Source organism: Clytia hemisphaerica, unplaced genomic scaffold (assembly GCF_902728285.1).
Source record: "Clytia hemisphaerica strain Z4C2 unplaced genomic scaffold, Clytia hemisphaerica genome assembly, whole genome shotgun sequence".
NCBI classification, from domain to species: domain Eukaryota; kingdom Metazoa; phylum Cnidaria; class Hydrozoa; order Leptothecata; family Clytiidae; genus Clytia; species Clytia hemisphaerica.
In genome coordinates this window covers 357,902-380,470 of record NW_027104356.1, presented here as the reverse complement: position 1 = coordinate 380,470, position 22,569 = coordinate 357,902, and the positions used below count along the sequence as shown (strand labels likewise).

At 36.6% G+C, this 22,569-nt stretch overlaps 2 protein-coding genes across 4 annotated transcripts in view; one reads left to right on the top strand and one right to left on the bottom strand.

The window, feature by feature from the left end:
• Positions 1–1,529: 1,529 nt before the first annotated feature.
• LOC136818175 (uncharacterized) lies at positions 1,530–3,674 on the bottom strand. Its single transcript, XM_067074534.1, has 2 exons — positions 3,463–3,674; positions 1,530–2,774 (listed from the first exon to the last, which is right to left on the bottom strand). The coding sequence occupies exons 1-2, from the start codon at positions 3,551–3,553 to the stop codon at positions 1,600–1,602; spliced, it is 1,266 nt and encodes a 421-aa protein (XP_066930635.1). The 5' UTR covers positions 3,554–3,674; the 3' UTR covers positions 1,530–1,599.
• Positions 3,675–13,845: 10,171 nt separating this feature from the next.
• Positions 13,846–22,569, top strand: part of LOC136818198 (adhesion G protein-coupled receptor L2-like) — a 71,662-nt gene continuing 62,938 nt past the window's right edge. For 2 of the 3 annotated variants that reach the window (XM_067074557.1, XM_067074554.1), the window contains exon 1: positions 13,846–13,860. The gene's annotated coding sequence lies outside the window, so the exon portion shown is untranslated. Of the gene's footprint in view, positions 13,861–15,485; positions 15,587–22,569 lie in introns of those variants that run through there. The other variant, XM_067074555.1, reaches the window with a different exon arrangement.

The window sequence follows — 22,569 nt, the reverse complement described above, 5'->3', positions numbered from 1 at the left end:
TGCCTTAGGTACCCTGAGGGGGGAATATAGTTATCCAAAATTGGTGCCGGGTATGTGTGGACAATAAGGGTCCCTTTTTCACACACTCGGAAAGTCTCTCAAAGGGGTACAAAAACCATTAAAAAGCAAATGGAGCGAAATTTCCTCTCTGAAAGGGTCGAGTGAAAATCGACAAAAATTTGGGAAAAGTTTCTCTAAGGGTTCCAAAAACACCAACTTTTCCTCACTCTCTAAGGGTCGTTTTTTGATTTTTGGAGATGCTCCCGTCACCTCGCAAACCTAGCACCCCTCGGGTACGAAAGTTATGTGAAGTCTATGACAAGATTAATTAGTTGCAGAATTTGCGTAATTAGCTCGGTACTAAATGCTTTATTGACCGAGATTACTGTTCACGTATGTTTACATACTTTTACATGCCGTTGCATTGGTTCATTGCAAAGACAAGTTTGGAATTTGAAAGATATACCTCAACTGGTCAAAGAGATATCACTATTTCTGTAGATTATAAATATTGGGAACAAAGTTCAGTAAATGAAAAGGCGGAATTTGATTTCTCATAAGAGCTTGAAGAATTGTAAAAGTGACTGAAGGCTCAAAAAGCTCGTTGAGCTTCAAAAAGCGCAAAAACTGGACACAACAGCTGTTTCTGGCTAGTCTAGCAAGCTAGACGACTAATTCAGACATATTAGAAATAAAGCAAAAAAGTAAATTTTAGTCGTCTAGAAACCTTTGTGCACTAACTCCAAACAAAAAAAAAGTGTCAATATTGCAATTAAAATGTTTTCCCGCTCAAAAAAAATTCTTGAAAATAAAATGTGTGTGGATTTGTGTGTTAAAAACGTTTCATTTGAGTTGATTTTATTTTGAGAGTTTGTTGTTGCTTGATAAATTGTTTTCTCGCTACGCAAGTTTCTGCGTAGCTAGGCCCGGTATCTATAAGGCTGGAACACCGGATTCTTCCAGTCGTTTATACAAACTAAATCCCGTATCATTATTTGTGTCCAGTCTAGTTTCTGGCTAAAAACACTATTTTCAAGGGTTAATATCTTGAGTTAGGTACAGAAATTACCTATACTTGCAATATATCTCTAATCTTAAATTTTTGAGAGCTTTCCAAAAATATACAACAGGTCTCTATTTTCTCAAGCCTATGATTCTAGGATCTTTGCCTGAGACCGTCATATTTGTCTGAAAATCACACCAAAGTGTCCGAAAAAAAATTGGAACCTACTAGTTATTTTGATTCCCCTACCCCTCAGCTTTCCAAATAACAAGTGCTTTGACTAAAAAAATAGAGTGACCTCAACGAAAAGAGCAAATTTACCCCTACTCTATGAAATAAAATTCGCTGGGAATTGAAAAAAAAAACTCATTTGCTCAAAGTTGGGGAGGCTGAAGGGCTCCAGTCTCTCTGCTTCTGCCGGGCCTGAGTAATTTTTTAAGAAACGTCTAAAATAATTCGATTGGTATTTTGAAAAAATTTACATTAGAGCAAGAGCTTAAACAAAGAAAGTTTTTTGAAACGATGGTTTGAAGGAGACCACACCGTTATATTTTCTAAATTCCATGAAAGAATTTGCTTACAAATCAATCATAAAATCATATTTTAAGTCTGAATTCCAAGTATTTTGCAGCACTTCTCCATGCAATAAAAGTCGAATATTCAGTGGTGTTTAAACTTTCAATATCTTTAACAACCTTCCTCTCATAGATTCTTAACTTGTGTTCCAGAGATAAACGATTCGTTGATGTTCCTATGGCCAATTCTGTCAGTTGGTTTAGAAATCTCTTTTTGTTGAACTCACATTCAGTATGGTAAGCATGTAGCTGATAATGTTCAGATATTTTCCAAGGGTTACAAGTAGATACATCGAATCGTTGCATATTCTGCATTGAGAAATTTGGTACACCATCATTTAGTACAATTTCAGATCCATACATCGTTGATGTCAGTTTGTACCATTCCGGCCATTTTCCGTTGGGACTGATACGGAAATTGATGTTTTCCAGCCCGGGTAATCCATCTTTGAACTCGTAGTCATATAGATATAATGACATGTTGTATGCGGCTATTGACAATTTTGTGATATCCTTCATGTAGCCATACCAGCTAGATCCAATACAGTGAATCCCACGATGTTTCAGACCATGTTGTTTAGCAATCGCCTTTAAACGACCTCTATTGAATTCATGACAATATTGCCCAATACCTGTCACCACTCTCAATGTTGGTCTGTATTTAAAAAATTTTGGTGTCAAAAACACGTCCATATCGGTACGTAAAGCGTACGTGTATCTTTGTAAAATAACGTTAATATCCGAACGTAAAAACATCACGTAAGAGTTTAAATTCTTATACGCTGAAGGTGTCTCGTTTTTCTGCTCAATTTTCCAACACGCACACTGGTTCGTGTCCTTAGGGACACCACTTGATGTGTAAAAAATTTTACAATCTCCAGGCAATGCATCTAACACAGTCTGATGTGCAAAAACAACCAAGTCTACAAGATTCATTTCAGAGTCGAAATTATTCTCATACACGTAACGCCATGACCCGTATAACATAGTCACGAATTGGTTTACAAAATTTATATTTTTCGGTAAGAAAACAACAACCGCTGCTTTGAGGCGTTTGTGTCCGCCACTACTTCTTATGTGCTTTGGGTGTAAAATTTCACTCCCGCCCCACAGGGCGTTTTCATGCTTAATGACATCTTCACCAGGCTGTTCAATGCTGTCCAAGTCATCTTCATATTTTGAAGTCACCTTCGAGCCTAAAAGTGAAAAGGAGAAAAGTTTAACCATTTTATACTAAATTTCCTATGAAGCTGAGAAAGAACAAAATTCTAGGGAATTCATGATATTCATGACATTACACGTTGTTTTTTTTATAAGAACGTCAAAAATTTTCGAAGCCTTCGGATGTTCTTATTTTTTTGGATTTGAAGCCTAAAAATGTTCTTAAAATTGTTCTTATTTTCAGCATTTTTTGAGCATTTTGATGTAATTACTTAAGAAATTGCATGTTTTTAAGTCTCCAAAGCCTTAGTATGTTCTTAGAATGTTCTTAAATTTTTGGGCCTCGAAGCCTTATGTTCTTATATAGTTTTTTCTTATAAAAAAAACGTGTATGTTTTCTACGGAAATACCCCGGTTTTAGCCACTAGTGGCAAATTTAAACTAGGAAAAAGTTTTATAAAATCTGCCACTGCTGGCAAAAACCGGGATCTTTCCGTAGAAAACATCACGTCATGAATATCATGAATTGTTCATCTTGATTATCTCAGGTGGTTTGGAAATGTGACCAAAAGTATATTTGGATTTCGAAGTATATAAAGAGGCTATTCCAAATTCCTCATAAATCACCAAAGTTTCAAAAACTGTTTGCTATTTTCTGTGTAAAATTTATTTTACGTGCTAGAGGGAAAACTTTGTTTTAACCACTGATTATTCTATTATTACCTTCTTCTAAATGTAGAAAACACCACAAAATAACATATAGAAAAAATGCAATAGGTATCAAAGCTTTCCACCTGTCAAATTTAACCATCATTCATTTAAAAAACCTGCGAAAAAAGTTCTACTAAATTCTTCAATTAAATTGTGTCTCATCCAAACGAAGCCATCATTTTGAATCGTGGATGCTACACTTCATTCATATAGCTTATTTTGATTACTTGATTGTATATCCGAAAGAAAATTTGACAATCTGAAATTAATTGGCTTTCAATTACACTGTAACTGTAAATTATAATTAGTCGAACATTAAAGGTTTTGGTTTTACATAAGTGTTCCCGTTTCATATAAGACACATATTTCATATCAGGACAGTGCCTTGCTATTGTTATATTATGCTGGTATAAGCAGAAAATGTTTTTCTATTCCTCTTTCTGACCAATTTTGCTCCACATTTAAAAAGCTTTGGAATGAAAAACAAACTCACTGATTTCGTAAAAAATCTGCGGGAAAATAATCATAGGCAGCAAATTCAATGTGTTTTGTCTCCAAACTCTTAAAATACACCCAAACCCCTACCTCTCGTTTCTGGGAATTTTGGAAATATCTTAAAATTCTGATTTTACAAGACATGTTGAATAACTTCAATATAAAGGGGGGTGGGGGCCCGGGGGGGCACTGGGTTTGCGGACTGACGGTATGTGCGGGCCAAAAATTGGCTTTTAAAATTGCACCCTTACAGTGCAGCAAAAATCAGTGAAAATCATACCCTTAGAGTGCATTTTCCCCAAATTTTCGAACCCTTTCGTGCAAAAAATGGTCAAAATTCTAGCATTTTTGGTCTAAAATATCTAGATTTTTCAAGAATTTTCTGAAATTTCTACCCTTACAGTGCATTTTAAACATATTGGAAAAGGTACCCTTAGGACCCGCACATACCCGTCGGTCCTTTTGCCCAGCTGCCCCCCCCCCCCGGGGGTGGGGGGCGTACGAGGGTTGCCAACACCGAAATACCGACAAATTTTTCTTAAATCACTGCAATACCGATACAATTTCCCGAAAACACCGACACCGACGTCTTTTAGAGCAAGCTTAAGATTTTTCTATTCTTAGTACGAATGGTCAATCTCATGAGCGTAGTGGTGCACTAGTTCAGTTTTTCTTGGAGTAAACTATCGCCAATTCAAGGGTTTTAAATCTTTAAAGCTCAGTTTTTCAAGGGCTAGTGGGCAAAAAAAGTATATAGGGAACGCTTTGAATGCTACTTTTTACTTGAGTGTTTATTTGTTGTGCAAAAAACGAGGGAATAAAGGGATATCTGAATTAGCCTATTTCATAGGATTCGTGTTTTCAGTACATGATTTTTTTCTACGTCACTACAGTAATCAAATTTTTATTGTAAATCACTCTTTTGTGAATTGAAATATAAAAACATCGACAATAGAAAACAGTTCTTAAATTCCCAAGTCATTTAGGATGATTACAAAATTTAGTTTTTCTCAACGTTTTTATTGAAGGGAAATCTGCACAGATTTGTGCATTTTCCCCCTGTAAATTGAATAGAAAAGAGCATGTATCAGATACACGAATCCTATGAAATAGGCTAATGTATAAAGTAATTGCGCCGACGGAGAAAATTTTCCCAATTTTGTCTTCTCGTTTGGCTAAAAGAGCTCTTTTTGAACGTCATTAGAACTAAATCTACCTCAGCCAAAAGCACCGTCAGAAAAGGGCGTCACAAAAGATCTCTTGTTAGGATGATGGAAGGAAGCTTGAATGCCTGACACGTCGTACAAAATATTATGAATCTACGGTAAATAAAATTCGTTAAAAAATTAAAAGGATTTCTAACTTCAAACTCAGGATTGCAGAGTTATTTTAAGTGAAATGCAGTGGAATTTGGAAGATTCTACAGTTATAAGTGACTAAGAGGCACAACAATGCTCGGAAAATTTTGGATACGAAGACTCTTGATTTCAGAATAGATGAAACTACACGTTTTTAACCCTTTCTCCAGTTTTCAGATTAGGCGAAGACGCCCTCGAGATTTTTTCTACTAGGACGGGCCGTGAAACTGTGTAAAATACATTTTAGTACACATTTTTTATAAGCAATCATGTTGCTAAATCTCAAGGTCTCACATTAGCAGGGTTTTTTCGCTATCTCGTAAAGTGAAAGCTTTTTAGATAATCTAGCTATGGCAAACGATATCACTTGATCCAATAAACATAAATATGGTATAATATCAGGGGCGGTCAAAGCAAATTTTTCAGAAATTGAGCCAGAATGCTAAGCAGCCCCAGGCCTGAGCCGAAAATTGGAGTTGCTTATAAAGAAAATGTGTAGCAAGTTTTGCATGCTTACCTGACCGCAGAAGAGTACTATAAGGTGTTTTATTTACGACATGGCATGATAACTTACGGATACAGATTCGGAGAACCCCTCCCAATCCCAAGCAATAGGTTTTCTAATCATTCACGGGCCGAAACCCCTGAAGCCTTAGCATATTTCTCATTAATATGTCTTTTAAACGCTTTAACCAGACTAAATTATACAAACGCAAAACGATTGAAACAAAACCACCCGGGTAAAGAAGGCACAAGCATGGTTTGCGCCGACAGGAAAAATTCTACATTTCTGGAAATCTCATTTGGCTAAAAAGCTCTCTTTTTCACAAATTGGTCAAAGCTAGTCATGTTATGCCATTCAGATAAATAGCTCGTTTGATTTAGGCTGAAACTAAATTGGTTGACAGTCTGCAAAGGGAGCTCTGCAAGGGGAGGACCACAGGAAGTATTTTATATTGAACGGGTTTGACCCGAGGAGGCAAAAATTGAAATTTAAAGTGCCCAAAATGCTGAGAAATGCATCTAAATTATGAGTTAATGGATTATTCCGTTAAAATGAAAGAATTAATGATTGTTGATTTTTGATGAGTGCTGCATTTGAGATCTCGAGAAAGCTTGCCACACGCTGCAAATGATTTCTTTATCTGTTACCCACTGGGTAGAGTATTATGATTTTTTTTCAAAAAGTGCACATTTCCGGTAAACAAGAGGTTAAAGAAACATGGCAAGCTTTCACACAATTTCAAGAAAAAGAGGACGAGACAGGGTAGCTAAAAATAGCTATAATACTTCAATTCTTGTAGAGATAAGATGAAAAAATGGTTGAAATTTAGCAAAATCAAAAACATGAACGAAAAAACCGACAAAAAGCAAGAAAAACAACCATTTGAAGAAGCTAAACAAAACCAAACATGCACTCTCACCTCCTGCTCAGATGACGATGACCAAAACCGTCTAAAATGCCGAAAATGCCACCGCATGGTACACTACGAGTGCACACAATTACCGCTTTATCAGCTGCAAATTTTTGCCAACACTTATAACGAACAATATCTATGTCAGAATTGCGTGCGGATAACACGATCTCTAATGAGTAAAATAGGTGAGAACTCGTATCATATGATGCAGAGGGAGATTGAGAAGAAGGACGACGTCATTAAAAAGCTCAACAACCAGCTAGCCAAGAACCGCAGCCTTAAGAACGATATCGAAAACATCTTAACCAATAAGATGGCTGACTTTGAAATAAAAACCAAGCAGATTATAAAAGAAGAAATAAAGCTAACGACGAATTACATAGAAAAATCATCAGAAAAAACATACGCTGAAATAACTAAGAAACACAAGGATAATATCAAATCAGCAGTGAGAGAACACCAACAAGAAAACAAGAATGAAGACAGAGACATCGAATCAAGAAAACGAAATATTATTATACATGGAATGGTGGAATTAGAGGTAGATAACAAAGAGGAACAACAGGAACAAGACAGAATAGATATTGAAGGTATACTAGGTAACATTGGCGTCCAAGATATCAAACCGTCCCACCATCATCGCATTGGACAAAACAGAAAAGGGCTACATTGGCGTCCAATCAAGTTGATCTTAAAAAGTATAGAGGAAAAAGAACGGATAATGCAAAATCTGCATAAGCTGAAACGATTCAATGAAATTGGTGGCTTTAGCATTACAGACGACTTCACCATCAACGAAAGAAAAATTATTAAAGATATGTGCCAAAAGGCGAATAAAATGAATTTAAAAAATGATGATTTCGTTTGGCATGTAAGAGGAAGCCCTAGAACAAACCTTCGCCTAGTTCGAAAACCTAGGACAAAGACCAAAACAACGTCTTCTCTGCCCATATCTTCTGACGACTGGACGACAGATGAAGAAGTAGACAATATTTATAAATCTAAATTATTTCGTAGAGGTCGATAGACCTGTGAAATATAATTCTATGAATAAAAATAAAAATAAAAATAAGATATTCAATAGCTGAAATGCAGAAATGTAGATTCAAAAACTTTTTTGAGATCCTTTGAAATATACAGATTCACCGACAGTATTTATCGAATTACCGAAATACCGACCCAAAAAAATCATTTTACCGCCACCGCAAGGCATGTCCAACACCGAAATGCCGACACTTTTCCCTTAAAACACCGAAACACCGACGCAAAAAAGGTTCAATACCGACACACCGACAAACCCGTACGCCCCCCCACTATAAATCATGCAAATTATTGTTTTGAATGGGATACGAAATGAACAGTGAAAGTTAAACATTAGTGAAAATAAATGGATGGAGAAATTAGAGATTCGTGGTGTAAACATTTATCTTACTATCATAAATTGCCAACTGCAGCAAAAAGCAGGTATGATGCCAAGCTTGTTGCAATGCAGCTGTTGTATGACCCATTTGTAATTGGAAAATATACTACCAGTTGACTGACCATTTCGAGCAATGGCCAAATTTGAGTTATGCTGATATATACGCATATCTTATTGACCACCCCAGCATATATAGCCATCAGCAGTGCAAGGCATACAAAGGACTTGATGGGTATAAATATGTAATTGCAAAACTTGTCTATAACGTCCTTGTTAAGCCAATGAAACTTGTAGATCATGGCCATAAGGTTTGTCATGGTCAAAGTATGTTTAGCAAGACAACACCTCTGGCATGGGTGTATTTGAATCATGATGGCAAGGTTTGCAAAGAGAAAAATCATAGAGAGCGGATGTCATCTAACTCTTTTAGGTCACTGAATGCCCATGGCTGCCAGATTCTGCTGCCAAGAAGTTAAGTGTTCACCAATATCAAAAATTGATGCCAGTCACCCCTTTTTAAGTGTACCAAAGCCTACAAAAGATGGACAAGATGACTTTTTTAAATTGCTTGTTGGTAACAGTGCCGCACTTTTGTTGAGCTAGACATGACATAGGGACCCCTCGCTTGTTTGTGATCTTTAGGAAATCAAACTATATTGGTCCAAAAACCCCTAATAACATATTCAAAGAACATAAAACTTACTGCTAGTTCCTGTAGAGATATCGAAAAATTCCTTTGAAAACAGTATGGCGTCTCCGTCTGACTTAAACCAACACAACCAGGGCTCATTGGGAGTTCTGAAGCCTATAACGATTCTCCATAAACCCGCAACTCGACTCCAAGCAAAGGGTTTTACTTAGGAGAAGAGCGCGGATTCTAGGCTGTTCGAACCGGAGCTGGCCTCTACACTCGTACTGTAATTTTCGGGCCCATTTGTGTCGACAACTTGGTGCGACAAGAGCGCGAGAAAATTCGAAGGCCTTCAGAAGCCAGTTGAAATTTCTGAAAGTTGAGTGCATATCAAAATTCAAAATTTGTAATTATGGAGCGAAAAAAGAGTTTTGCATGCTAATACTTTGGGAAGTTGCTTTTCATATGATTATGAAGTGAGTGTCTTATTATCAATTTTAAGCGAGGGGTCCCTTGAACGTTATTTTAACAGTATGGAAATTTCAGAAGAAGAGATTGCTTTCATTGAATTCAAAACCAGGCAAAATCAAATTTTTGGTTCAAAATGCGAGCTGGTATCATAACAGCCAGTAATTTTCGTAAAGCCCGTCACACAGATATTCAAAACCCTTCAAACATTGATTTTAGACATTTGCTTTATATTTACTAGACGATTTACTTCAGCAGCGACAGAACATGGTAATAAATTTGAAAAGGATGCACGAAATACCTTAAATGTATACTTAAGCTTGCAGCATCAGAATTGTACGTCCCAGCAAATAGTACTCAAAGAAATATACAGACATTCCAGAATTTACGATTGAAAACACTTCCTCCTTTGCTGAAAATGATTCAGAAGATTTGTGTTGTAGATGTAATGGGGAAGGGAATGAAGATTTAATTGTTTGTGGAGATAAACCGTGTGTTATTAGAGTGTATCATTTAAAATGTGTTGGTTTGGATTCTGCCCCCTCCCCCCAAAAAAAATTGGTTTGTCTCTATTGCAGTAAAAAGAAAACAAGAAAATCTAAAACATAGCAAATTGAACTTTTATATTGTAACATTTTCTTTATCTTAACAATAACTGCATCAAATATTCTATCGTGGTTTCTATATAATATATGTATATTATAAATAAAATAAATTTTTTTTGTATATTTATCCTAGGAAAATCATTTACATAATTTTTATTCAAATCATTTGGTTAATTTTTAAGGAGAATCTTATGTGTTTCTAGATCTTTCGATGTATTTTCCAAAATACATAATATTTTTTGAGTTAAATTTACGTATTCTCAAAGGATAATTAATACAATATGTTTTTGTGATTGTTTTATGTATTTTCCAAGGAAAAGTAAGTATTACAGTATTCTATGTATTAGTAATTTAGATATGTTCACGTATAAGGAAATGAAAATCAACACAATATATTTCATCTCATAAGGAAAATTGAAGTTTAACTGTTGGAAATCAATTACGTATTTTTCAAGGAAAATTGAGTTTAGTCTTTTTTCACGTATTTTCTAAGGAAAATCGGCACAATATATTTTAGAGATTAATTTATGTATTTTATAAAGAAAGTTAAGGTCTAAGTGTTAGAAATTGATCTGTCAAGGAAAATTAAGTTTAGTCTTTGCATATTTTCCAAGGAAAGTCGACACAATTAGTTTTAGAGATTTATTTGTAATTTATAAAGAAAATTGAAGTTTAATTGTTAGAAATCAATTACGTATTTATCAAGGAAAATTGTGGTTGAACCTTTTTTCCATATTCTCTAAGAAAAATCAACACAATATGTTTTTGAGATTTATTATGTTTCTTATAAGGAAAATCAAGGTTTAATTGCTAGAAATCAATTCCGTATTTTTCAAGAAAAATTATGGTTTAACCTTTTTTGCGTATTTTCTAGCAATTGTTTCTTATTATTATAGGAGTATATTTCGCAGGTCTATTGACCTCTATGAAAAAATCTAATTCAAATTTACAGTTCATCAATAACGGTCTTTTTACATATTTTCTTAAAGTAGAGCTTAGCCCGAGGGCTACCTCTCACTTTCCATACACAGCATTCATCCTTCTCATTCTTCGTTTTCTCTTTAGCTTTTTCATGCCATTCTTTAATGGTTTCACGTTCTTTCTTGGAGAAGTCATCTGTTACACTGAAATTATCTTCGTTTAGTTTATGGACTGAGGCCATAATTCTTTTCTTGTCTTCTTCATTGGCCAACGTTACTTTCAATGGCCGCCATCTTTTCATCTTGAACGTATCATCCTTTCGAGCACCGATTCGTTCTGCAGTGATAACATTTATCTTTAATCCCATTCGATTTCCTACAACTTCCTCCACGTAATCTTTGTCACCGGTCCGCTGTTCCTCTTTATTCTCATCTTTATTTTCACCTAAATGATGGACAATGATGTTACAGCTAGTTAAGTTCTTCCAGCGATCTTCTTCTCTTTCTTCTTTTTCATTTTTGATAAATTTCTTGACGATAACCTCCTGTTTCTTCACCTCTTCCTTTGCGATATCTGCATATGTTGCCCGTTTTCGTTCTTTAGCGACGTCTTCTTTGTTCATAGCTATAAGTTCCTCCATTTTCTTCTCTAGATTATGCAATCTAGTGTTGAAAACAGATTCAAATATTTGCTGACCTCCATCTTGACATTCTGCTTCGGTTATTGTTTGCGTTATTTGGTTACTTCTGACTCTTTGCTTACTTGTTTTGATTTTTTCCAAAAGTATTGGCGTGACTGTAACACATTTTTTACATTCGAAGCGTCGGCTTTTGTATTGCAGACAAAGCTGAATTTGGTATGCGGGAAGCTCCGAACAAGCATAATGAACGAATCTCTGGCATTTCCTACATTGTAACATGTCATTATCCTTTATTATTTCATTCGTGAAGCATTTATTGGCGGTACAGGATCCATATTTTTCAGCATTTTCAGTGGATTTTTCATCGATTGTTGCCATTCTTTTTCACTTCATTCTTGAAACATAGAGATATTGAAACAAGTCAACAATAATATTTTTCAATCTTTTAGAATAATGCTTGGGCAGATATTGCACAATGCGCTGTACACAAGGACGTCTGTTATTTGACTGTAGTCATTCACATCATTCATCACAGTGTTGATGGCTAAAGCCCTTTGCAAATAAGTGTATTTGTTTCTCAGTAGACCAATCCCAGCTGGCACACAACGTTGTTTTAACGTTCAAATAACGTTATTTGGACGTTATGAATGTCACATGGACGTTGCTTTGACGTTTTGTGCCGGCTGGGATTACTCTTTCTACATGAATTCTCACCCTGGAGATTGATCTTGAGGTATCCACTTCTTTCATACTTAATTGTGATTTACCTTTTGTGAAAGCAGGGATGACAATTTCAGCACAGTAAAGGGCAGCTGATTCCTGTAACGTCAACCCTCTATCAGCAAGAACTACATCTCCTGGCTCAAGTTTGGATAGTAATTCACTGTTTTCTGAAAGATAAACATCTGAAACTCTTCCTCCCCATGGCTCTGAAATAAAAAAGAAAAAGCCACTTTTTCAAATTTCGTGGCAATTTTGGTTGTTTCAAGCGAGTTTATCCACGTTTTAGGCTGGCGGGGGTTCGAATGAAGATTACACGATATTTTGTCGGTCACAAGTTTCTTTGTTTGGTTTTGTTCGGTTAAATTTTCAAGACATCGTAAAGAGCTTATTGATTGGGGAATAAAGTACAAAGTATAACGCAGTAGTGTTTTCCAAACAAAGACCCCAGAAAATATTTTAGAATGTCAATATAGAAGGCGGGCTACAGTTCAAATTGAATCAAAACCTCCTTTCTTCTTCTTCTTTAATAGACGATATCGGCTTTCCGAATTCTCCCCGAATGATTACCCAGGATGCATTGCGCAAAAAAATTCACAGACAATATTGACTTACTATTACTGAATTTTTTTGCGCAATGCATCATGGGTAATCATTCGGGGTGGTTTCAATCTTAAGGTAAATTGTTCGGCTTGACACGGTCCACATGGTTTACATACAGACGCCGGATAAGAATTAAAATTTACCAAAAACAAAGAAACTGCTAGATTCGATCAATCCTAGTCTACATAATATACAGCTCCAGGCTTTTAGGCCTTACTAGAGGAGGAGTTTTACGCTCGGAGCGAAGGCAGATATTACGTAGCCTAATCAATCCGTCATCTACAAAACACTCTAAAAATAAAACATCCCCCTTTTTAACCCGGCGACTCTCGAAGGACGGCTGACCGACGACGACTCTCGAAGGACGGCTGTCCGACGACGACTCTCGAGGGACGACGGACCGACGACGACGCTCGAGGGGCGGTGGACCAACGACGACTCTCGAGGGACGGCGGACCGACGACGACTCTCGAAGGACGGCGGACCGACGACGACTCTCGAGGGGCGGCGGACCAACGACGACTCTCGAGGGATGGCGGACCAACGACAACTCTCGAAGGACGGCGGACCGACGACGACTCTCGAAAGACAGCGGGCCAACGACGACTCTCGAAGGACGGCGGGCCAATTTGGACCAATATTTTAAATAGTAATAATATTTCAAAGACCAGATTAATTAGTTAGATTAAATTGAGGACGAATAAAATGAAAGAGAGGCTCAACCTCGTCCCCGTGTATCCCAGGCTTTATTTACGTTACTGATTGACGCCAGAGAATACCCTGGTGTTGGCTGATGTGAGTTCCCCCTCTCAGAGGGGACGACGGTCGGACGACGACTCTCGAAGGGCGCCGCCCCGACCCACGACGACTTTCGAAGGGCGCCGCCCCGACCCACGACAACCTTCGAAAGTCGGCGACCCGACCCACGACGACTAGTCCGGACCGGCATTATGAGCCGAACCCCCCCTCATACGGCTTCCTCTATTGGTTGCGGGCGCGCAAAAATATTTTGACCATATTGTGGAGCAAGAATGATTTTTTTCGAGATCTCATAATGGTAGCCAAGCTGCAATCCTCGTGATTTATGCTCACTTCAAGACCAGTTCAAGACCAGTGAATGTTTCGAAACATGTGAGGTTTTTTTAAAAGTTTTTTTCTTTTTAAATCATTCCCATATTGAAAAGTATGTAGACAGCTTGCTGACAGTCTAATCTAATGGGTGTTGGTTAAAGGCAGGTAATTTGAAATTTGAAGAAGAGAACTCTATCAGTTAGTCACACTGGTTCTAGGAAAACTGCCCCCGAGAAAATTGCCCCCCGGAAAACTGCCCCCGGAAAATTGCCCCCTAGAAAATTGCTCCCTAGGAAAATTGCCCCCTAGGAAAATTGCCCCCCAGAAAATTGCCCCTAGAAAATTGCCCCCTAGGAAAATTGCCCCCCGGAAAATTGGCCCCCCCCCCGCCATCTTTTTTTCCACTTTTTATAAAATCCAATGAAACTTCAAATGGCCATTGTAGCTGTAAAATAAGTAGTTTTGAATTACTCTTAGGGTACCTAGTTAAACGGGGGTCAGCGGGGGTGGATTGGAAAAAAGGCTAAAACAGCATAATCCGTACAAAAAAGAAGTTTCAGATTCCGAAAAATTGATAAGCGGAGGAGGGGTTGGATCAACAATGTCCTGGGTAGAAAATTTTCGAAAAATAGATTATTTTGGTGGGAACTTTTTTTGGGGAATACTGTAATTAATTTTTTAACTGTGGTTGGAATTAATTTTAGGGAATGACAGCGCAAATCCACAGTGATCTTTCATTGGAACTTTTGCAAAATCGGGATTATTTTGGCTAATATCCCTTGTATCTCCTTAGGTAGTGCTCATAAGGGGATGAAATTTGGTATATAAAGTATCCTTATAGCAATGTAAAAGTAGGAAAAAAAGTTTTTTGATATATAAAAATGTTCACCAGTTCACTACATTATTCCTTATAAAAAGCGTCAACTTAATGAAAATTACGGCTGCAACCTGCAACCGTTGGACCAAAATATAGCCCCAAAATATTCTAGATCTCTTAATCCGTTAAGACGCATAAAATTGCGTAATCCAAAATCTCCCAAATGTTGAAAATTGAGTTAGATTTAGTTTCGAAAAATGGAAAAATAGGGGGCAATTTTCCGGGGGTAATTTTCCTAGGGGGCAATTTTCTATGGGCAATTTTCTGGGGGGCAATTTTCCTGGGGGGCAATTTTCTGGGGGGCCGTTTTCCGGGGGGCGTTTTCCGGGGGGCAATTTCCGGGGGCAGTTTTCCGGGGGGCAGTTTTCTCGGGGGCAATTTTCCTGACACCGTCACACTATAGGAAATCAAGCTTTCAGAAAAAACAACGTCAGTCGTCTACAGGATGTAATTGCAACAACTAGCCGTATTGTATAAGGGTTGCGAAGCGATCCAGACTCCACCTCAATTCACATCGCAAATTGCTAGCAAAATAATAGTATAGACACTCTGATAAAACCCCAAAAGAAGAGACAGGGTCTAAGCCTCTTATAATACCCCAAACACACCACACAAACCTCAGCGGCACAACTCCCGCCACCCCATGCAACGATCTTTCTCTTTCATTCTAGTTCTTCTAATGTAAATGGTACCTTAAAAAATCGAATGATCGAACGATATTCGTCGAACGTTCGAACATTTTTATCCGAATCGTCTGCGTCTGTTCGAAATCATCAAAAGTAAACAAAAGCAGAAATCTGTAAAGATGGCTTGTTGTTGGATCTTGGTCAGTTTTGATTTGTTTTCTTGACAAATTCGACAAATTTGATTACCTCCGTTTATCATTGAATATCCACTTGGTTTTGCAAGGTAAGTTTAGTTCACTTAAAATAGAGCACTTTTCCCGCCCGCGCGACCAGCAAAAACTTCTCATTTATTGATCTTATTTGATACTTATGGTTACTTTTAGAAGTCAAGGAATGATGAAGATCCTTTCTGTCATCTTTCAAACTAATTTTTTCCAGTTAACAGCAAAATAAACATTTAAAACCGGGTTACGACACTTCTTGGATCCCCAAAATGGAACACCTTTATGGACCCTCTTATGGACCCCATTGTGGACCCCATTATGGACCCGTTACGATTGCGTAATATTCAAGAAACATGATGTAATTCTTTATACGGAATAAGTATTCGAGAATAAATTTAAAGGGATAATCCAAAAAAAGTTCGAAGTTGGGAGGGGAATGAAAAATCTTTCGTGTAATTCTCCTGTAATTTCTTCTGTCTTGTATCATACTTATATGAAGGAAATTTTCTGTTTTGCTATGCCAAAATTGATTCACCAATGTAAATACTACACAAGAGTTTTTCTATACACAAAGAGATTGTGAGATGAGAAGATATAAACAGTTCTTTTTTGTTTTCCTGTGTTCTTTGTGTTTCATCAAGAGCAGATGAACAAAATAACAAATAGTAAATAAAGCATAAAACATTTTTTGAAAAAAATAACATCACATTACAAAATTCCTGTATATACATTTGGATTTTGAAAACTATATACTGTAAAGTATTTACAAATTCTTTATGGCTTCACTTTTATCAAGAGTGATGCAAATGTATTTGAATTTAATAATATGACCTCTTTTTTTAAAGTTGCCTTCCAAAATATTTCTTTCCATTCAAAATAAATTCTCAATTAAAGCACCCTCAGAATTTTTCACACAGTAGCACTTCATAGGGAGTTGCCTAGTAAATAAAATTTTATCAAAACTGTGGGTAAAAAATACTTCCTTTTTTTAGCAGAAAATGTTTTTAATACCTTAAGGGAAGAAATTTTCGCGGAATTTAATTTCGCGAATCAGAGTTTCAAAATGGCAAATTTCGCGGAATTTAATTTCGCGAATGAGCTGATTTCGAAAGTTTCACGGAATTTAATTTGGCGATTAAGAAGAAGTTATCAACTTAAATTAACTTTTAACAATCACGGAGTTATTTATATTTGTTCATATTTGATAAGAAATACACGTTATAATGCTTAAAAATCAATTGTGTCCATATTTTTTGGTAATACCTGGTCAAAAACAACAAAATAAAAGAAGAAGAAAAAAAAATCAAATTTCGCGGAATTTAATTTCGCGATTTAACAATTTTGGTGTGTTTCGCGGAATCTAATTTCGCGAATTACACCCAAATTCGCGAAATTAAACTCCGCGAAAATTTCTTCCGCGAAAATTTCTTCTCGCGAAAATTTCTTCCCTTAAGGTATCTTAAAATTTAATCATTGAGTATATGTATTTATCGTCACTTCATACAACATCAGTCACAATATTCCACATTCACTCAAGTTAACAACGTAAATAAAATGTAAACAGTTCTTCTTACAGCAGCATATCCATACCACTGTAAAAAATGCAGCTATGTCCATCCACCACGAAACAAACTGGTACATGAAAAATATGTTCAACTGTTCCCAAATCATAGCATGTACGAGGACTTTCAAAAAGGGTGCAGAGATATGTAGCTTCAGAGTCGAACCCATGCCAGAAGCACAAGAAGACAAAGTGGTTTGATCTTAATTTTCAATGATAGTCACAGGATTTTAAATTTAATCAAATCAATGTGTCCTACTGCTACTTCCTCAACATTATTTCATAAAATTCCAAATCAGTACATATGATGCTCAGAACCAGAGTTTTTCGTTCATCGTAGAGTTACTTTTCACTTCATTTTATTTGGTTCGTGCAAAATCTCATGATACAGTGCTTTTATCGAGAAAATAATATCCGCGTTCCATGATTCTATCGAAGTATTCTGAAGTTATGTAGACTACAGTCTCCAGAGTTGATTATTCAAGTCATTGGATGAACAAAAATGTCCCATATTTTGAAGTACGAACCATGAAAATCTTCTTTGAACAAGGCTTTCTTGTCTTGATGAGTTTCATTCACTTCTCAGATCCATATATGCACACTTTTTCGAGAGATGAACAAGTCTTTCTTGTCTTGTTGATGAGTTTCATTTCACTTCTCAGATCCATATGCACACTTTCGAGAGAAAATAGAAATCTCTTTCTCCTCTTGAGTGTTCAAAATTGACTACATTGTTATTTAACTGAAAGAAGCAAGAGAAGAGATAGTTATGTATAAATTGGTTAGCAAAAGAATTCAACCTTGATATTAAATATCTTCTTGTATCTTCAGCATCATAGAAAAATAAACATTGAAACTTTGGACAAAGATAGTTGAATAAAAACACTTTATGATTTTGATAATATTAACATGTTATAGACACCTAAAAGTATATTTAATCTGTGGTAAAAATATAAACATTTCACTGATCAAATTATTTCGCTTCCATTTTGAAAGCTTCGAAGCTTCTAGTGCTAGTCTATCTCAACTTCATCTCTCTCGCAATTCCCGCACAAACTTTACGTGAAAGTTTGCTGGATAAAATGAAACAAGTTTATTTGCTAGCGTCTTTTGTTCTAGTATTGGATTATCCCTTTAAAGGTTTTCCTCGGAAAATCGGAAAAACGGTTATTCAAATCGTCGTTTCGGCTGCCGTAATTATCGGCTCGGCTGCCGTATATTTTGGTGTTCCATAATGGGGTCCATAATGGGGTCCATAAGAGGGTCCATAAAGGTGTTCCATTTTGGGGATCCAAGAAGTGTCGTAACCCTTTAAAACCGAAGAACCACTGTTTAGATGCGTGCCGCCCGCGCGGCAATTTGATCAACTTCAGATTTTAAGTCCGTGTTTCGGCTTCCGGTAATTTTTTTGCTGTTCACTGCTAGGGTACACCATTTTAAAACGGCATTTTTCGCAGTCCTAGCTACGAAACCGAGAAAACTTTCGTGGCTTTAACGCAAACCCTTTAAGGTCATTTTGATAAAATCATCGGTTTGAAGATGTGATTTATATAGCAAATTTTGGGCCAATTTTCGCTTGGGATAGAAGTTAAAGGTACGTGCACACAATATAGCAAAACTGCTTCGCTCATAAATTCGCTTCGCAACAAGGATGAGAGTTACCTATACTTAATACTTACTTTTGATACTTTTGATGGGTTCTTTGAGTCTCTCAATCATCCAATTTGGAAATCCGATGATTCACCATTTCTCTCACACTGTTTGAATCCGCTCTCCTGTAGGGATAATAATTCGGGAGCAGTGGTTCGTCCGGCAGTGTGGAAAGAAAAAGGTCAAGTTGTCTTTTGAATTTAATTTTTGTGCAGTTTGTGATATTACGAATGTAGAATGGGAGAGAATTGAAAAGCTTAGGTCCTTCTTCAGATAGTGAGCCTCTCCAAATGTTTTTGTGTTTAGAATTTACTTCTTTAAGGTGGCATTTTCGTCCGAGTCTCTGGTTTTCGTAGCAGGTGATACCCCCTTTGTTCTCAGAGTGGTTGAAATTTGGAGAATATTTCTCTAAGATATACCAAATATAGATGATTTGACATCTTTCTCTACGTCTTTCCAGACTGTATAGTTTTAGAGTTTTAAGTTTTTCCCAATAGTTCAGTTTTTGTAAAGAGAATATTCCATTTAGGAATGATTTTTGAAGCTGTTCTAGTCGTTGCATTTGGTGTCTCTTGGATGGTGACCATAGCTGTGAACAGTAATCAATGTGAGGGATTGCCAATGTCTTCCATAGGGTCAGCATTACAGTAGGGTCCCTTGTTTTGAAAGTTCGATATATCCATGAACTGATACCTTTGACCTTGTCGATTACATTTTCTATATGATTGTCATATGTCATACCCACATCTAAAGTGATCCCAAGGTCTTTGACTGTAGTCTTGGTCTCTATCACCTTTTGGGTATCAGAGAAGTATTTGGAGAGTTCTTTAAGTTCTTCATTTCTACCATAATTGAGATGTTCAAATTTAAGTCCATTCAATTTCATGTTATTCAATCCAGTCCACTCATAGACTGCGTTCATGTCATCTTGGAGCTGAATGATATCAGCATGGTTTTTGATTTCTTTCATTAGACGTGTATCATCAGCAAATGATGATAAGAAAGAGTGTAATATCTTTTTGTCAATGTCTTGTATCATTATCAGAAACAGTAGTGGTCCAAGCACAGATCCTTGGGGAACACCAGAGATGACTTCTGACCTTTCTGATAGTGTGTAGTCAACAGAGACTTGTTGCGTTCTACCTGTTAGAAAGGATTTGATCCAAGCAAGCAGTTTGCCTTTGATGCCATTGGTTTTAATTTTGTTCAGAAGAATGGTATGGTCGACTCTGTCGAAAGCCTTGCTAAAGTCAAGGTAGATCACGTCCACATTATTGCCGTTTTCTATATGGTGGATAAGTCGTTCTGTGTGAGAGAGAAGTTGGCTCAGGCAGGATCTACCAGATCTGAAACCATGTTGGTTGCAATTAAAAAGATTGTTGTCTTCAAGATGTTTTTGTATCTTACTTCTGACAATTTTTTCGAAAATTTTTGAGACATTCGAAGTTAAAGCGACTGGTCTATAGTTTTCTGGTAAACCTTGATTGCCTTTTTTGAAGATTGGTGTGATGTAGCTTGATTTCAGTAGATGGGGAGTTTGACTTTTGTCTAGAATATTTCTCCAGATAAGACAAAGAGGAGTTGCAAGTTGTTGTCTGGCTTTTTTGAGCAGGATGGCAGGGAAACCATCAGGTCCAGGGGCAGAGTTTGAAGATAGGGTGTTGATTTCGTTGATAAAATCAGCTTCTGTGAGGTCTATATCACATAGTTGAGAAGTGTTGTTGTCATTTTCATTCAGGTCGTATCTTTCCAATGGTTGAGTAAAGACAGAACTGTATTGGTTCTGAAGTATGTTAGTCATACGTTTACTGTCATTTGTAAGTTCATTTGTTGACGGATCTATTAAGGGTCCAACCTTGGGTTTATGTTTTGAAAACTTCTTTGCATAGGCATAGAAATATTTAGGATTAGATTTAATTTTTGAAGTAGCATCAAGTTCTTGCTTTTGTCTTTCATTTATGTGTGACTGTTGAAGCTTGAGTTCAATATCGATGAGTTTCTGTGCGGTTTTGTTCGTTCGATGCTTTTTTTTAAATTTTGATCTATTACGCATTAAAACACGTCTGTCTCTTGGGATTATTTTATAAGAATGTTTTGGTTTTCGAGCTGGTACTTTGTTTGCTGAAATAACTGATATACACTTATCAATAAAAAGTTTCGTATTGTTTCTCTGGGTCTGAGGTTGAGTGCAAAGTCTTACGCCAGTCAATACATTGTAAATCTTTGTTTATGGCTTCCCAATTTATGTTTTTGTTAAGAAAATTAAAATTATCGAATTTGCTGTTCAAAGTTTTTTTCTTTTCAACCTTTCTTGTTTCAGTAAAAGTCAAATGTGTTAAAATGTCTATTAAGTGATGATCTGAATGGACTGTAGGAATAACATCATAATCAAATATCATTTCATGATTGTTTGTCAATAGAAAGTCTAAAATATTTCCATCTGAATGAAGTTTCTTTGTGAATGGATTGATTCAGGTTTAGGTGTATCATGAAATCTTGTAAAGCATTTAAAAGTTTGTTTATTTGCAATTTTCAGTTGGGGTGTATCTGTCATTGATTAAGGTATGAGGGATGTTGAAATCACCGCAGATTACAATGTCTGGGGTGTAATCTTGAATTGATTCAATTTTTGATATTGTAGAAGAAATCAATTGGATAAATTCTGGGGCGTCCGATTTATGGAGTTTGTTTGTTGGTTGCCTGTAAACAATGCCAAGAACAATATTGAATTGTTTAGAGTAGAGTAAAAGGGCTTCGTTGACTCCATTTGAGAATTCCAGTAGTGGAGTGAAAAAAGGGGCAACATCTTCACGAATGTATAATGCAACACCACCACTGTATCTACCATGTTTGGCTTTTGGTCGATTTCGATCCTTTCTAAAAATTCTATAACCTTGTATCTCAAGCTCAGCTTTATTGTGATGTTTCGACAACCAAGTTTCAGTTATACCTAAAAATATTTGATTGTCAGTGTGTAGAATGTCACGTAGGTATGGAACTGATGACGGTTTTGTTTGTGGGCACAAGCCTTGGATATTAAGAAATGAATATTTTGTTATTGGTGTAACGTTGGATATTGATGGTTCGGTAGATGGTTTGTTCGGTTGAAATTCAGGTTTTTGGATTGCATCAATGGTTGTGGAAGGATTGGAGGATGGAATCTTAGTTGATTGTTCTGATGATTTGGAAGTTGAGGTGGCTGTTTCATTTCGTCTCGTATCAGTGACAGCATTTCTGTTCTGAAATTGTCCAATAGTTTCTGAAAATCCAGCTGTTGAAGGGTGTTCGGTGAGCTGATCTTTCTTTGTGTAGGGGGCTTGCGCTTGGTGCCTTTTACATGAACAAAATTACAGTTGTCATTAAAGCACTGACTTATTTTGATTGATGATGAACACATTCTTGGATGGAAATGACCTGAATCAACTTCAAGTTCCCAAGACAATTAATTAAAACTTGAAAACTTAAAATGAGACTAAATGACCGATTGCGCAAACGTGCAACAGCCAGAATATAAACCAACCAAATTTTGTCATTCAATTCCCGAGACAGCACTTCAATTTTTAAGGCCTTGTTTACACGCTAAAGTAAAAATAATCCCGCACATGTAAATGGGTCATTGTTTGAGGTCCGGCAAAATTTCCGGGAAATAGCCTATCCGGTGGTGCGTGGATCTAGGTGGGTTCCGTCTCCCCCGTAGATCTTTTTCTTGGGAAGTTGATCTTCAAATTAGTTTTCAAGGTTGGTTTGGCTCAAAATTTTTCATCTATGGCTCAAATTTTAGGCGATTTCTCATAGTTTTTGAAAATATTAATTTCATTAAAAAGCGCCGGG

Excerpts from the sequence above, each read along its gene's own strand:
- LOC136818175 (XM_067074534.1), bottom strand. The coding sequence starts at position 3,553 with ATGATGGTTAAATTTGACAGGTGGAAAGCTTTGATACCTATTGCATTT. Across the intron at positions 2,775-3,462 it reads TTTTCTACATTTAGAAGAAG|GCTCGAAGGTGACTTCAAAA; the intron begins GTAATAATAGAA and ends TTTCACTTTTAG.